The following is a 17,848-nucleotide window of genomic DNA, read 5'->3' on the forward strand; positions in this document are numbered from 1 at the left end:
GGGCACACAGAGAAAGGAGTGTGAAAGAGCTACAGGGAAGGAGAAAACGATGAAGGGAGGAGAGAGAGAGAGAGAGAGAGAGAGAGAGAGAGAGAGAGGAGGGGGAGAGGGCTCTTTTACTGCCGGTCTAGAATGTGACCAGATTCTTAAACAGCTTTACAGAGAGTGAGAGACAGCAGCCAGCAGTTCATCAAACACATACCTGCACACACGGGTGAATGTAATAAAACCTAAAACAGAAGGTAAAAAAAAATAATTAATTCACTTGTGTTAACTAAGTAGGATGATTATTATTATTTTTTTTTTATTTATTGCATTATGACATTATATTACTGACAATTAAGCAAAGTATCCCTTCACATTCTCATTACTGTAATGAGTTTTTTTTTCTTTGTTAGTCCCATTATTCTCAACCGCCATTCTCATTAGATTATCATAAATTTAAAAAGTTTACTTAAAAAGTTTGTAAAAAAGTTTTTTTAATTATGAATATAAAGACAGTACATTAGAAATGTGGTACATATAGTTGTATTTTTGACAATATAATTATGAATGTACAACAATTACTGCCATGTGTATTTTTTTGCATTACATTAATCTGGTGTAAAAACAGAAGCTGGCAGGAAAACTATAAAATTATAAAATTATCATGAAAATGTAACATGAAAAAATCATAAGAATAGGCTCTATTATTTTTGGAGTGAAAATATATATTATTATATTATTAAATAAATTAAATATTATTAAATATTGAATTAAATATATATATATATATATAAATGAACAGATACGTGTTCAAATCATGAAAAAAAACATTAGAATAGGCTTAATTTTCTTTAACAAAACAAAATAAAATGACTCAATCTCTTAATTTTTTATTTAAATTAGTTTTAATGCATATCACTAAAGACGCACATACTTGCATGTGTGTATCATAGTGTGTTTAGTGTGTTTGTAACATAGTACACGGGCACAAACATGCACATGCACCTGAATACATCCCTATGAGAACAAACACACGTCCAGTGGAGGGTCCTTCCCTGACAATCACTGTGAGTCTGTTTTATGGACAATAAAAGCTTTAAACAGCAACACTATGTCTTTGCTTTAAATAGCAATGTCTTTCCTTTAAACGGCTGCTTTATAGCATGAGTCGTAAAGGCTGTATAATTCAGCAGCATTTTACTGATGCTCCTCCTGGCACTCAGCCTGCCAGTCAACAAATGACGCTTGTGCCACGGAGGGCGGAAGAGAGAGAGGGAGAGAGGGAGAGAGAGAGAGACCCAGATGCCCTGCTGCACTGAATCACTAGCTGTGCTTAAACTCTGTGCAGTGAGACAAATTCCATTACAGAGACACACAAACCTTGAGTCGGGCCTGACACACTGCCAGAATTTTGATAAGATTAGATCTCAGATGAAATTAGTGAAGAATCATTTCTGTGCTCTGAAAACACGTGATGTCATGAATATTTCGTGGAATTCTAATCATTTGATCATGAATACTCAATATTATATCAGTATATAAATAGATTATGATTGTTTTTTAAGTGCACTGCTAAAAATGATTTTGTGGTGAAGTAAATAATACAGAAAAACAAATGTAATTTCTAGTTCAGGCAAGAATAAAAAAAATAAATAAATAAACTCAATATTGGTACTCAATTTAAGCTTATAGAATTTAAAGTTTGAACTTAAAAGTATATTTTACATGAAACTGTTTGTTATTTTTACAAAGATTGAGTAGATATCAAAGTCATGATCACGCTGTTCCCATCATGAATTATTAATAAGGTAATTTTTTTAAGGTAAAAATTGTTTTTTGCTGTTTTCGAGATGTATTTACACTGTTTTATGGTTGCTTTTGTTGTTAGGTTCATACTCAAACCCTATTTACTGATTGTTACCGTCATTGTGTATCATGTGCCAAGTATTCAGGTCTCTGTTGCTGTTCATTTGATTAATAACTACACTGAGTCAACATATTACCTTAAAAAGAATAAGGAACTGTCTACTTGCTTATGTACGTGCTTGTAAGTGAACCACATGCTTTAATGGCATTTTTTTTCAGTGCTATGTTGTTAGAGTAAAGTTTACAAACCGTGACTCAGTGAAATGTACTTGAGTATTGAAAAAAGTAAATTTACTTATTTCCTTTGCTAATTTTATATAACTTAAGTAGATTTTACTTAATTCCATGCTTAAATTTTACTTTTAAAAAAAATAGCAAAACAAAAAATAAGTAAATTTTAGAAAATGAGAGATGAAAAAATGATTTTCTATGGTAAGTCATCTGCATTTACAGATGCTGTCAATTCAGATTGTTTATAATGGGCTGGGTACCCTTTCAAAAGGTACAAATCATTTAGGTATGAATATGGACACTTTGGGTATACAAATATGTATCTTTAAGTTACTAAAATGGGTAAATAAGGTACAAATGTTTACATTTTGAAGGGGTACCAATCCAGCGACACGACAGCTTTTGTACCATTTTTCTGTAAAAGTGAAAGATGTTTATATGTCAATAAATCTTAAATAATACCTCACATCTACATCATTGTACACAATTAAAGAAAGCACCCGCTTCAAGCCTCTTTCCCTTCTATTTTCCCCTCACTCTCTCTCTCTCTGGTTCTCCCTTCATCTATCCGCCATTCCTTCCATCAGTCGCTCGTCTGTCACGCTGCAGGAGCACCCAATCTATCACGGGTTAGAGTTCAGGGGCACTGCGACTCTGAGCATTGAAGCGTTTCCTCCATCACACTCTTTCCCTCTCCTTTTCTCCTCCACACCCTCTAAAAGGCAGGAGGAGTGAGGGGAGCGGGATGTTGATGGAAATTTTCAGTGAGTATTTAACGTTTAGCGTTCCTGAAGAACGCCAGGGTTGTTTTGTGAGCTTTACGATAAAAAAGGTGCTCGCTGTCTTCCCAGGGGCAGCGGCAGACATGAAAACTCAAGCCAAGTCATTACCCGGCTGGCATGCGTGGAGAGTAGGGCATGGGGGGATTTACTTTGGGCAAGTGGTCTTCAATAAGTCCCACTCTTGAGATCTAAGGTTTTATGTGGGGTAGCGGTGGTGGGGGGTCTATTTCTGGGGTATTTGTGATGTGTGTGTTTGTGTGTCGCTGAAATTAATGAGATATTGAGTCACTCACCTCTCCTCTGCCCCCTGATTCCAAATTAAATTTGTGGGATCTTGTGGGTGGGACAGCCTCCTACCTCTCAAAGCCACATCAATTACTATTGGCCACCGTGCAATTGATTTCGAATCGCATCGCATGCAGATGGGCGACATATATTATTCAGAAATGTATACAATCACATGCACTCCTGTGACCTCACAGGAAATTCAAATACTGAGCATGTACAGTATTTTAGATTGCTCTTGTGGCAGTTTTGAGTGGCAATCAATCAGATTTTCCAGATACATAGACCGCAAACAGGTGAGAGCAGGCCAAAGGCCAGCAGAGGGTCGGAACCCAGAACTGTGACCTCTGATAAAAAGCACAACCTCTGATTTCCACCACGCCCCCAGACAGGCGTATCGGTGACCTTAGCCATGACTGCAACCATGACAATCAGGCCACTGTTGCTGTGTGAAGATAATGAGAGAGAAGCTGGTTTGTGCATCAGTGCCCTATGTACACACACACAAACACACACACACCTGATGTGCAGAGTTATGGGTGAATAGTTCTGCCTTGATCGACCATCTCTCTTGCTCTCATTACACAGTGGATCATCCTCTGCAGCTCTGGTACTAAAAAATGAACCTTAATTGGCTTTATAGTTTAAAAAAAGTATAGAAATCAGAAACAGAATTAGATAAAAAAAAAAAAATCAAGATCAGAATCTGGAACAGAATCTGAATCTAAAGCAGAGTCAGAATCAAAACTCAAAAAAAACTGACTCAAATTCTGAATCTGAATACAAATTATAGTTCAAACTTAGGCTCAGGATTAAAATCAGTATCAGAATCTGGATCAGAATCAAAATCAGAGTTACTACTTAAAATAAGAATCTGATTTCAAATAACAAAGTCAGTATCAAGATTAGAATCAGGAACACAAGCAGAATTTGAAAAAAAAAAATCAGCAACAAAATAATAATAAAAATAATAAAAATAATTAAAATAACAATAAAAATAAAAATAATAAGTAAAAAAAAAAAATAAGAATCATAATCACAACCAAAAACAGAATCACAATCAAAATCTAAATCAGAGTCAAAAAAAATAAGACTTAAAATCAGAATTTGAATATGAAACATAAAGTCAGTATCAGGTTTAGAACTAGGATCAGAATCAGAATACGACTCAGGATTAGAATCTGAATCAAAATCAGAGTCAATTTTAAAATATGTCTTAAATTCAGATTTAGAATATGAGTTATAATCAAGGGATCAGGATTAGAATCAGGTACAGAATGAGAAAAAGAATCAGAATCTGGATCAAATCTGAGTCAGATTCAAAAAAGTACTCAAAATCAGAGTCTAAATACAAATCAGAATCAAAGTCAGAATCAGGATAAAAATCAGAAAAAGAATCAGAAAAAGAGTAAGGATCTGTATAAGAATCAAGAGTCAATATGTCAGTGTCATAATCAAAGCCAGTATCAGGATTAAAACCAGGAACAGAATCAGAAAAAAAACTAAGAATTAAAATGATCTGAATATTAATCATAATCAAAGTCAGTATCGGGATTAGAACCAGGAAGAGAAAATAAACTTAGGATAAGAAGCTAAATCAAAATAATCTAAAAAATCAGAGTCAGAATCAAATTAGGACTCGAATTCAGAATCTGAATACAATTCATAATCAGTCAGGATCAGGATTAGAATCAGGAACAGAAGCAGAAAAAGAGTATAAGAATCTGAAACAGAATCTGGAACAGAATAAGAAGCTGATTTAAAATCAGAGTCAGAGTCAAGATAAAAGTCAGTATCAGAATTAGAATCAAGAACAGAATAAGAGTCAAGATCAGAATCTGAATCAAAATCAGATTCAGAATCCAAATAATACTATAATTATAATATGAGTCGTAATCAAAGTATCAGGATTAGAATCAGGTACATTATAAGAATTAGAGTCTGAATCAGGATTAAGATCGGTAAGAATCAGTATCAAACTCCAGGAACAAAAATAATCTTAAACACGCTCAACAAAATATAAATCAAAACAAAATGAAAATTACATTAATCAGGACGTGCATAGAAAACGAAATGTAAAGAAGGTGGTGAAAAACCTCTGCATCGACCAGTCCATCCCTAAATTCATCTCTACTGAGATAATAAAACAAGAGAGCTAATCTGGGGCAAACTCAGCAGTTTTAAACACAATTTACAACAGATCAAAGAGCTTTTCTTGTGTGAAAATGAACCTCAATACAGAGCGTTCTCTTCTGAGTAATGAAAATACACAGACTCAGCAAAGGAGAAATACACATTTTTTCATTCACTTTCTTTGCCCCCTCAAGATCCTGCCTTTAACTAAAGTCCCCTCCCTCCCACCCCCCCCCCCCCCCTCTCTATTTAACTCTCTCTCCAGGGTAATAAGTCGGCTCTCTCATTCCGTCACACGCTGTGCTACATTGATCAGGCCTGCGGGTCAAGTTTAATAGGAGCAGTGAGTGCCTCTTTTTTTTCCCCTTCCTGAGACCAACACGCACACATTCACATTCTGAAATGCACATAATTACACACACACACACACACACACACACTCACATTCCTCATTCACACATACAAAGTGTTGCGTGTCCCTCTAAGGAGGTCAGACTCCTGGAACGACTGTTCCAGCCTGTAAACAGCGGCAGGGCTCCCACTTCATTAACATTCAAGCACACAAACAAACAGTCAGAAACGAGAGCAGAACGTTCCAGAAAAACAGTGTGTGATGTTTCCGGGTTGACGGTGACAGGAGATTTCGCACACACAAACACACGCATGCATCTTCAGTGAAGCCTCAAGCGTCACATTTCTGTTTGCATTCGTTTGTATTTTAGAAGGACACCGACCTCCATGGTTCGTAATTTATCCCGAAGAGAGCGATAATTCATTTAATAATTTTTACATTAAGGCACACTTGGTGCTGCACAGGGAAGTCGTGGCCTAATGGTTAGAGAGTCGGACTCCCAATCGAAGGGTTGTGAGTTCGAGTCTCGAGTGGCAGGGGAATTGGGGTGCTGACACTGTTGCAGTGTGCCCACTTATGGTGATGCGTTTTAGACATTAAATACTTTGGCCTGGAGTTAGCATTTATTGCTAATGCTGAGGGTCGTTATGAGACACGCTGACCTCCACAGACACGCAAATTCATTTATGAAGTATTCTCACAGCCATCGTAGACACACACATTAGCACACACACAATCTCATGAAACAGCCCTCAGTCCGTTTGCACTGGACCATGGCAAACAGAGCACATCTGTTAATACACACAAAGTAATTACACTTTCATTTAACACACACACACACACCACTTTTCATTAAACACACTCTGACTGTTTTGAGCAGAAGAAACATCTCATTAGCCACTGCTGGGAAGTGCTAGATGTGTGTGTGTGTGTGTGTGTGTGTGTGTGTGTGTGTGTCCATGAGTTGCTTTGTATAGTCGAATGGCACTAGCATGTGTCATGGCACTTTGTTCCTTTTCCGTTACGGCTATTTTGTCAATTTATCTTTATTTCTTTCCATTTGTTGAAGACAAACTGTATCGCTGCAGAGGCATTTTTCACTTCTGCTGTCCTCCCCTTAAAAAATTACCATAAACACTATAGCTTCTGCCAAAATACTGTATTTACTCAAGATATTGTTACTGAAAATCAGCCATCACTGTCATCAAAACAAGAAACTTATAGAAGAACAATGTTTTAAGAAGATTCCATATTAGTCTATTTTGGTTTTAAGAGTTCAGGAACAGAATCTGAATCAAAATCAGAGTCAAAATTAGTATCAAAATATGAGTCAAAATCAAAGAATCAGAATCTGATTTAATTAGAATTAAAACAAGTCATAAACAAACAATATATTTATAACAAATTAGTAATGACTTCCCATAGTCTGTTATGGTTTTAAGATGTCAGGATCAGAATCTGAATCAAAATCATAGTCAAAATTATAGAGTTCCCATAGTCTATTATGGTTTTAAGAGGTCAGGATCATAATCTGAATTGAAATCAGAACTAAAATTAGAATCAGAATATGAGTCATAATTAATGGATCAGGATCAGAATCTTAATCTTAATGAATATGAGAGTCAAAATTAGAATCAGAATATGAGTCATAAACAATGGATCAGGATTAGAATCAGGAACAGAATCTGAATCAAAATGAGACTCAAAATTAGAATCAGAATTGGGAGTCATAATCAAAGGATCAGAGTTAGAATTAGGAACAGAATCAGAATAAGAGCCAGGATCAAAATCTGAATCTGAATCAAAATCTAAGTCAAAATATTTTAATCTATTGTGGTTCTACAGTAGTAAATGTAGCTGAATTTGTTATTTTAACAAAAACTATGGTTACCATGGTCAATGGCAAAGATGAGTTTTTAATCAAGCATACAGAAATTGCTTTATTTTCAAGGTCCTCATTGTGAGCATATTATGAGCTGAAAACTGCAGCAGGTTTCTTTAAACATGAGCAGCTGAACGCTCACTTCAAGCCTTGATTTTAAGACACACCAGCAGTGGTTAAATTCTATAAACATTAGAAAATATGTTTAATACGACTTAGAATCCTTTGTCATAACTGAGACAGTGTTGTTATATTCAATCTATCAACTGTGTGTTTCGGCAGCTCAAAGTGTAAGCAGCTGACACGAAATTACAAGTACCTTTTAGTATGGTATATTTCTTTAAAAGGGATAATAATGTGTGTTTTTTTTCCTCATGAATGTGGATATGTTTACTTAAATCTAATAAAAACAGACTACAACTTCCTAAAATGAGGCCTTTTTAGCATGACACTGGACAGTAAGGGGAGTTTTGGGAGAGGATGGAGGTCTAAATGGTTGCTATGGTGGCACAGGGTCGTGGGGGTCACAGCTGCAAGAGGCAGCTTTAGGAGATCGCTAACAATTGGGGGTCCGCTAATCACACACACACACTTACAGAGGCAGCTTTAAATGGAGCACCAGTGCCAGAGCAGACCGCTTCACTCTTAGCAGGAATTCTGTGAGCAGCCACTCAGCCTTTCTCTGTTTCACCCCTTCATTCTGCAAATCTCTCACCTCTAGCCCCTCTGTTGGGCCAGCAAACCACTTCACAATCCTACCCTCCCACTCGCACACACACAAACACTTCAAGATGTCCTTGGTCCTTTATGGCGGAGGACAGATGGTGTCCTGCCTTAAACCACTCAATTCTTTTTTCCCTTCTTTCTCTATTTTTTATCTGTTCAGGAAGGGGGAGACAGGCTCTTGGGAAAGTGACCTAAACGTGGTGAACGATTTAGTGAGGCTTGAGTAGATAAAGAGAAAAAATGTGCATTAAAAATCTGAATTTGATGTTTGTCTCAAACTTTTTTAACCATGCATTTAATCTACAATCATATACTCAGATGTATTTTAACCCCCACATACACACACACACAACAAAGGCCTAAACAAAGGGGTATTATTCCTTTCTAATGTGTAGTTGGACCATTTAGTGTTCACTAACAGCTAAACACACATACACACACACCTTCCATTCCATCTCTGCTGTGTGACCAGAGCTTCACTGTTAACCTGTGCTGGATGCACAGATTCAGCTCTTCTTCAGCTGTTAGTGTGGCCATCAGTGTTCAACTGGAGAGATTAACAACCATTTTAACCCCTAGTTCAGACAGCTGTATTGATCTGGACTAATATACTTCTGTATAAATCCCCAGCGAGACAAACTGGTCTTGAAATCTGGGTTTAATCTGAGGTTAGCCCATCTTTATCGATCCACGAGGGCTTTCAAGATTCTCCTGTTCTAGAAGAGTTTTCTGAGGTTCATGAGGTGAGTATTAATGTTCTTGAAACATGGGAATGTTCTGACGCTGGAGTTCACATATAAAGAGAGTACTGATGTGTTTATACATGAAGATAATTTCAATGTTCTAGAATCCTTAGAGAGTTCTGTTGCTTTACTTCACACATTAATATTCTACAGTTCTGAAGTTTATGATTATGTTGTAGATATCTAATGGTCTTGAACAGAACTTATCTAGATCACTGGAGTGTTCTGGAACCTAGAAGACTTGTAATGTTCTAGAATGCTATAGAATGTTAAAGATATCTAATAGTCTAGAACACTGGAGATGTTTTAATGCTGATATTTATACAATTATACTGAATTTAACTGTTATAGATCACTGGAATATTCTGATGCTGAGGAGTCAGGAGACATCACGAGAGTTCTAATGCTCTAGAATGCTATAGAACTGTATATCTATCAAATGGTCTAGAACACTGAAGACGGTTTGATGCTAATATTTACACATTTAACAAAATTTTATGTGAACAGAATATTATTGTTCTAAATTACTAGAATTTTAAGATGCTGGGGACACATTATGAGAGTTCTAATGTTCTAGAATGCTCTAGAACACTGGAGGTGGTTTGAAGGTGAAATTCATGCACTTTTACTGAATTTCACTTCAACAGAAGTTTACTGTTCTAGATGACTGGAATGTTCTGATGCTGAGGACACATTAGGAGAGTTCTAATGTTCTAGAACGCTATAGAATATTATAGATATCTAATGGTCTAGAACACTAAGGTATTTTGATGACGATGTTCACATATTTTTACTTGAACACAATTTTAACTAGATCCTTGGAGATCTATATCCTTGGAGTGTTCTGTTGCTGAACACTGGTGGTGTTTGATGCTTATATTCACACATGAAGAGAATTTTACTGTTCTAGATCACTGGGATGTTCTGATGCTGAGAGTTCTAAGGACAGTTCTAATGTTCTAGAATGGTCTAGAACTTTGGAGATGTTTTGATGTTCAAATTCACACATTTTTACTGAATTTTACTTAAACAGAATTTTATTGTTCTAGATTACTGGAACATTCTAATTTAGAGGATCTTGCTTAAATTGAGAGAGTTCTAATGTTCCAGAACTGTTGGAATATTCTGATGCTGTTCATATACTATAATTCATATGATAATTTTCAAATGTTCTAGAACATTTCTTTCAGTGGAGAGATGACAGAAAAGTACTGGGTGGAGAGAGGGGAGCGGGATCAGCAAAGGATCTCGAGACCAGGATTCGAACTCGGGTCGCTGTGAGCGCAGTTGCGGTACATGTTGACGCATTAACCACGAGGCTATCGACGCCAACATTAGAACATTTCTATGATAAAATACATATATTGCAAATACAAAAATTATGTACAGTCAGCTGGTTCCATTAACATGAAATACTGAGTTTTAATTTAGCTATATATTCTATAATTCCATAAATTTTACTAGTACATTATTTTAATAATTATGAAAAGTAAGAGGTGCAGCAAAAATGTAACAGTAATATAAAATATAGTAATAAATATAGTAATATACTAAATTCTTCTGAAGTCATTTGCACTACAATCCCTAACTGAGACGAAAGATGGTGCTAGTTGCGATTGTATTACCCATTTCAGTTGTGTCAATTTCTGATATACAGAGCTGTATTGGATGACAATTGAATTGAGCTGCTGACCAATCAGAAGCAGCATATCCTCAAGTTTAATGTTTAACGTGCTAGCTACAATCATGAGGTTGTTGTGACACTGAGGTTTAAGCATACATAACAAAAGGTCATGTGCTTGCATTTGGAAGAAAATTTAAAACCACAGCGACCCTGAAAACATGACATATTTATACTCTCACATCCTCAGAGAATAGATCAGGATGCAAAACGAGCAAAACACCCATGTGGATTTTTAATGGTCTGTTGCAGTGGTGGTAAAATCCAATCAGCCATTAAACTACCAAACTCTTGCATCAGTGTCAAGGAGAAAAAGAGATTTAAGTTTTATTTCCATCAAGTCATAAAAGTTCAGGGAACAGGGGAATCAATCAGCACTATCAGGCTGCGAGTTAGCCGCCTTCCAAAGATCTTGGACAATCAACTAAATATCTTAATGACTTTGGATTTGCACATTACAGTTTTATCATAACTGCCTAAGCTTCTCAGACAAAGATTTACACCCATTATCTAAATAATACCCCTAATTAGTGTGTTCATTATATCCTCCTACACAAAGCCAGAGACACAGACACCTCTGGATTACCTACTTAATCTGATGATGCAATGTCATTTTCCCACTCACTCAAACCAGTGCCAAATGTTTGTCACAATCAGGCGGAAAATACATAATCCTCACAAATGCTCTAAATTAGAGGAACATCGTAGCAGACATGGAGCTAAATTCTGAATGCTCAGACCATAGAAAGGATAGAAGCATGCAGGAGCTTTAATCATAACCTCATTAAAATTCAAAACCCTTGTGAAAAATACATATAATTCTGCACTTGTTGTAATAACGGATGTACCTGACAGGCTTCCAAAGTATTCATATTTAAACAACTACCTAATAAAAATGAGAGAGCTATTGGGTGTAAGAGGAAACAGAGCAAGAAAAATATTATTATTACTATTATTAATAAGATTTTTAAATAGTAATATATGCATTGAGCATACAGTATACAGAATCTTATTTTAACTATGATATTAAATATATATAAAAAAATAGCTGATCATGGGTTTTTAAAGACATTTTTGAACTTAATATTTTAAACATTTGTTCAGTGAAATATTGCAAGCATGAGCATTTTATTTTTTTAAACAGTACTCTTCAGATTCATTTTCACACCAAAATGTTATTGAAACAGGTGGTTTCTGAAGGGTTTGATCTAATGACACATGTGATGAGCCAGTGTTTCTGCTGCATGTATGTGTGTGAGAGACTGTGTTTGGGGTGCTATTGACCCCAGTTTTGCCGTGCTCAGTGGGGGCCTTAATACAGACAGCAGAACTGCCCCTCTTTTATAAGGAGCATAATAGCCATTCGCTCACAGCTGACCAACACTATCAAAGGGAGAGGAGGCATGTGGGATTACAGATTTAACGAGCCCTTTGTGCAGACTAATTACATGTGAATGAGGGTCTGTAGGAGCTCATCCACCCCTTATATCTACCACAGGTGAACCCCAAACAAACCCCTCACACACATTCAAACTGACAGAAAACACAACACAATGGAGATATATACGTACTGTATGACATAAATTGCAATTGATTTGTTTTCAGAGGTTTTTATTGAAATTTAAATGCAAATACTGAAGCAATGAAAAATGCAAAAAGATTTTTCGAAGTAGTAAACAAAGATTACTGATGTTTTACAAAACAAAGATACCATTTCAGTTTTTTCTACTTCAAAAATTTAATTCACTCTGTTACTGGCCACTTCTTTGTGACTATGTATACTAACAATTTCTAAATAAAAATTGTTACTATGCCAAAACTAAACTTTTTTTTTCAGTAGGAATGTATATATTTTATGTTTTTATATATTTATTTTCATTTTATTAAAGAAAATTATGGGCTTTATGGAATCATGGACAGTTATTACTCAGCGTTACCAGGCTGTTCTATTCCCGCTATGGAGAAAAAAAAATGTATAAAACGAAAAATCCCCATGATGATCATGTTTTGAATTGGAACATTTAGTTACTCAACAGTCCTATCTAATTAAGCCATGAGAAATTAAATAACTCCAGCCGATATAATTACTGCTAATTTATTACTCAGATTATTCACCATTAATTCTTATTCTCTCAAATGCAGATTGGAGGAACTATACCAGAGAGATAACTGTTTAATAATAATAAACGCTAGGCCTTTTCGTCCCTTTAACGGGTCTAGCATCGTTTATGCGTTATTAGGGTGTGTAATTGAACAGCCCATAGTTTGCATATTACTTTATTAAGCTAATGTGTTTTCTGCTTGGCCATGCACGACTGTGTTAAAGCTTCTGAATCTTAAAATTACAACTCAATTAACACGATCGCTCCTTGCGTTTCACCAAAACTCATGAGCATTTGGCAATCTGCACTCACAATAAGTATCATGAGACCATCATGCTTTTTTAGACACTACTACTACAATGTATTTTTTGCACTGCACACAGAGATGCATTATAAAGAAGTGCAAAAAAATGTGTGGAGAACAGTGCATGTGGGTGCATGTTTACAAAAGGCCATGGCTGGGGTGGAGGTAGAGTCTGCCATTCACCTCTCTCTGGCCCTGCGGCCCTGCGCTGCCCTGCATGTGCTTTTCAGGCTTTAAAATGGGCTTTATGTGCACAGTGAGAGAGAGAGAAAAGGCTCGAGCAGCTGTGACGTGGGCGGCGTTGTTTCATTCACCTCTCGCCATGGCAACGGACAGGGGCCCGAGAAATATGCCCCCTCCTTGAGCCATGAGAGAGACACAGAGAGACTCTGAAATCCCATCAGAACACAGAGTGCTGTTATTTCAACCATATAATAATATAAACAAACAGAATTATTATAATGTTATCTGAGTCGAAAATAATTATAAATGCTCAGATACCCATTTAATAATCATATACACTGTAAGGATGGCTAACATTACACTTCATGGAAGTCTATTATTGTGATTTTTTTTTTTGCCCTTCTTTTTTTAAGTAAAAAGTGTCAATAACAGCTTTGAGCTCACTGCACCTTTTCAACCATTTTGAATTTAATTTTTAGAATAATTAATAATAATTTAGAAAAAATATTTTTGAAATATAATTGTAATGAAGAAAATTAAGTTAAATAAAAGTTAAAGGGTATGATGATGATATTTTAAAGTGCAGGACACATTTCTGAATTTATGATTAATAAATAAAAATGTTTTGCACTTTTGTGTTGTCTATCAATTTTTGTTTATTTATTAATTTATTTGAACTATAAATTACTGTACATAAGAAATATTTAAAAGAACTATATAAACTTAATTTTAGGTTTACTTTTATATTTATTTACTATAAAGAGAGAGAGAGAGAGAGAGATACAAGTATATAAAATACTAAGTTTTTGACAAAAATTGATTTACCATTTGTTTGAAATACCGGTTATAAAAATATACAAAAAAAAAACAAAAAACCAAAAATATGCTAGATTTCTCGGATAATATTAAAAGTAAATGTATTCCTTTTTTAACAAAACACTCACAAATAACCAATAATAACGAAATTAATCTAAAATTAATTATTTGATTCTATTGGAATGACTTAGTAACAGCCAAGTAAACATCATATTACTACTAAATTGTGAAGCATTTAAACTTAAAGAAAAAGTTAGCTAAAGCCAGACTGGATACCTTTTGAGACCATTGCGCCCTGTCACTGCTGATCCCTCTGTGCTTGTTTTCAGTGGAGCGCAATGGGATGGGGCTTCAGTGTCGACTCTACTGTGACCAATGAACGCGCCGCTGCCGCATCTGTCAAGCGCTTCTGACCAATCGACAGCAGCGCGAGGCGGATCTCAGGTGCGCGCCTCTGCGTCCTCGCGGCTCTGGCGCGCTGGGGAGCCGCCTGTGGCACAGAGTAGCTGTGGAAACTATGGCGACCGCGGCGTCCAACCACTACAGCATCCTCACGTCCAGCTCGGAGCACGGCAGCATGCAGCAGACGCCGCCACCGCAAGCCTACAGAGACGCGCACAGCCTTCTGCAGAGCGAATACACCACCCTGCATAGCAGCGGCAGCACGCTTGGCCATGCGCACCAGTGGTTGACGGCAGCGCTGTCTCACGGGGGAGAGGGGTCACCGTGGCCCGCTAGCCCGCTGGGCGAGCAGGACATTAAGCCGGTGGAGGAGCTGCAGCATTCGCCGCGGCAGGCACATCTGGTGCAGCAGGGCCAGCAGCATCACGAGGCAGGCGCTTGGCGCGCCACCACCATGCCGAGCATGAGCACCACCAACGGGCAGAGCTTGATCTACTCTCAGTCCGGGTACGGCGAGCCGGGGATGCACCACGAGGAGCACCACAGCCCACATCTGAGCGAGCACGGCCATCCGCAGAGCCTGCACTCAGACGAGGACACGCCGACCTCAGACGACCTGGAGCAGTTCGCCAAGCTGTTCAAGCAGCGCCGGATCAAGCTGGGTTTTACGCAGGCGGACGTGGGGCTCGCGCTGGGCACGCTCTACGGCAACGTCTTCTCCCAGACCACTATCTGCAGGTTCGAGGCGCTCCAGCTAAGCTTCAAGAACATGTGCAAACTCAAGCCCCTGCTGAACAAATGGCTGGAGGAGGCGGACTCCACCTCGGGAAGCCCGACCAGCCTGGATAAGATCGCGGCGCAGGGGAGAAAGAGGAAAAAGCGGACCTCTATCGAGGTGAGTGTCAAAGGGGCCCTGGAGAGCCATTTCCTCAAGTGCCCCAAACCCGGCGCGTCGGAGATCAACTCGCTGGCGGACAGCCTGCAGCTGGAGAAGGAGGTGGTTCGGGTTTGGTTCTGCAACCGGCGACAAAAGGAGAAGCGAATGACGCCCCAAAACGGACCGATGGCCGGGAACGAGGATGTGTACGGGGACGCATCGCCTCACCACGGCGCGCAGACACCTGTTCCGTGAGAAAGGGGCGGCCTGAATCATAATCGACTGTCTCTTTGTCCCGGTCACAAGCCCGCTCGGGGCGGACCGACGGTGATGAAGTGTCTCTGTGTGTGGCACCTCCAAGGGCGCGGAGAGCGCGCGTGGTTGCGCGAACAATATACGGGCGCGGGCGCCAGAAAACACGCTCTGAGGCGTTACGCACCGCGGCTGAACCTAAAGAGGGAACGTAAATATTATTTTATTTAAGAGATTTCTTTTTTCAAGTCCGGGGATCTGTGAAAGCATCTTATCACTTCCAACCGAAAGCTGTGAAAAAAAGGCGTCAGGGGCGCGCCATCTTCCCCTCATCACCACAAAAGGTTTCTTACTGACTGAAATTAATCCGGTGCAGTCTTCTGTGCATTCTCTTCCATATATTAATGGAAAATGCTTCGTTATTATTGTAATTATTATTATTATTATTATTATTATTCTTTCCGTCACGATCACAAATGTTTAATATTGATTAAAATTATGTCTGTATTTCGTTCGCATTTATATATTAATGGCAATAAGTAACCTAATAATAATAACCATAATCATAATAATAAACTAAATATTGCTAAATTATTAAATTTAAAAAAATCCTAATACGAAAAATTAACAACTAATACAATAATATTTATTATTTTTATTTTATTATTATTATTATTAACGCTATGTACATATTAACTTATCTCAAAGTATCGCTGGTAAATACAAACGTGATCAATTCTTTAAAAGTCTAATTTCGGTCACAACAAAGGCTGCCAAGTGCTGTTGTGTGTCTTTCACAGGCAAAGCAGCCTGATTTCATGCAGATCACGAATTCACACAGCTGGTGCAAAACAGAGGCCTGAGGAAACCGTAAAACCCAGAATCGCAGAGTGTTGCGGATCATATCGAAATTTCTATTCACAAATAAAATGAATGGATACCAGCTCTTTATAATTAACCACCCAGTTTGGGTTTTCTTAACATTCTGAGTGAATTTCTACAAGCGTGCACCAAAAGCGTTAATGATCTGAGACAGTGGCTAGTTTATAAAGATTCTTCCTCCTCTTAATGTAAACCATTTTTGGTTATTTAGCCTTTTAGGAAATCTCAAAAAAAAAAAAACGGACTCGTATAATTTATGATATTTTATATTAAAGATAACAACAAACCAAGCTTTTAATTAATTTCAGTTATTTGTCTGGAAACGCTTTATATGGAAATGACAAGATGTAAAAACTGCATTGATGACGACATAATAATAATAATAATAATAATAATAATAATAATAATAAAAGCAAATTGTTCTTGCTTGTAATTATTACACAGTTAACATCGTTCAAGATTTAAAAACAACAGCGACAATATAATAATAATAATAATAATAATAATAATAATAACAGACTAACAGAGGCCAGTTCATCTTGCTCAGTATTATTATAGTAACATTGTGTGATTTTGTGCGTCAACTGTATAAGTCTCAACATGTTTGTATCTGTTTGCTCTTTTGTGTTTCTTGTTTATCCCAAATTTGTCTCTTTTTCTTAAACGGGAAATATTACACCAGCTGTGTTACGCTGATTTGATGGCCTGCATCGAAAAACAAGGACATTGTGCGTGGATTTTTCATTTGAATTTTCTATGGCTCTGTGAATACTTGTATATTTGTGCACTTAACCTGGCACTGCCAAAGCACAAGCTGTCAGTGTGCCCTATTCAAACCAGTAATGTATTTGGTTTTGACAGAAAAATTGCACAGTTTTTAAACGCCTTTTGTCATTAAACGAACACGTTTTTATATAAAGAAGTGCCTCTCATCAATCTGTGCCCCGCGCATGAAGATCCTAAATGGATTCACAATTTCACACATTATTCGAGCATCAAGGCTGTTGAATATAATGTTGCCTCGGGATGAGATGATGCTGTAGATCCATCGCAGCCCGTTGCAATTCCTTCGCTTCGATTTCCGCGTGACCATGGAGGCAAATATTTGCTATTTCACTGGTAATGATGACAGATTTGACGGGTTCAAACGTGTCCAGAAAGAGATCGGAGAAGTGAATATTTTATGATGCCATTCTGGATCTAAATAGGACTTATTTAAAAAAAAAAAAAAAAAAAATTCGAACGTGCAAATGGCTTTACATTCATGAAAGCTAAATAAAAACTACTGCTAGTGATATTGTAATAATAGCTTTTAAACAATTAATAACAGCTTTTAAATGATAAAATATAGCCTATTGCATTTT

The 17,848-nt window shown here is 37.3% G+C and overlaps 2 protein-coding genes across 2 annotated transcripts in view; one reads left to right on the forward strand and one right to left on the reverse strand.

Annotated features, from left to right (window-relative positions):
* tmem63a (transmembrane protein 63A) overlaps positions 1 to 17,848 on the reverse strand; it is a 39,873-nt gene that overhangs the window by 21,072 nt on the left and 953 nt on the right. The gene's annotated exons all lie outside the window — the stretch shown is intronic.
* LOC109081550 (POU domain, class 3, transcription factor 2-like) lies at positions 14,352 to 17,403 on the forward strand. Its single transcript, XM_019096536.2, has one exon. The coding sequence runs from the start codon at positions 14,589 to 14,591 to the stop codon at positions 15,603 to 15,605; it is 1,017 nt and encodes a 338-aa protein (XP_018952081.1). The 5' UTR covers positions 14,352 to 14,588; the 3' UTR covers positions 15,606 to 17,403.

This window comes from Cyprinus carpio, chromosome B4 (assembly GCF_018340385.1).
Source record: "Cyprinus carpio isolate SPL01 chromosome B4, ASM1834038v1, whole genome shotgun sequence".
NCBI classification, from domain to species: Eukaryota; Metazoa; Chordata; class Actinopteri; order Cypriniformes; family Cyprinidae; genus Cyprinus; species Cyprinus carpio.

Excerpts from the sequence above, each read along its gene's own strand:
- LOC109081550 (XM_019096536.2), top strand. The coding sequence starts at position 14,589 with ATGGCGACCGCGGCGTCCAACCACTACAGCATCCTCACGTCCAGCTCG.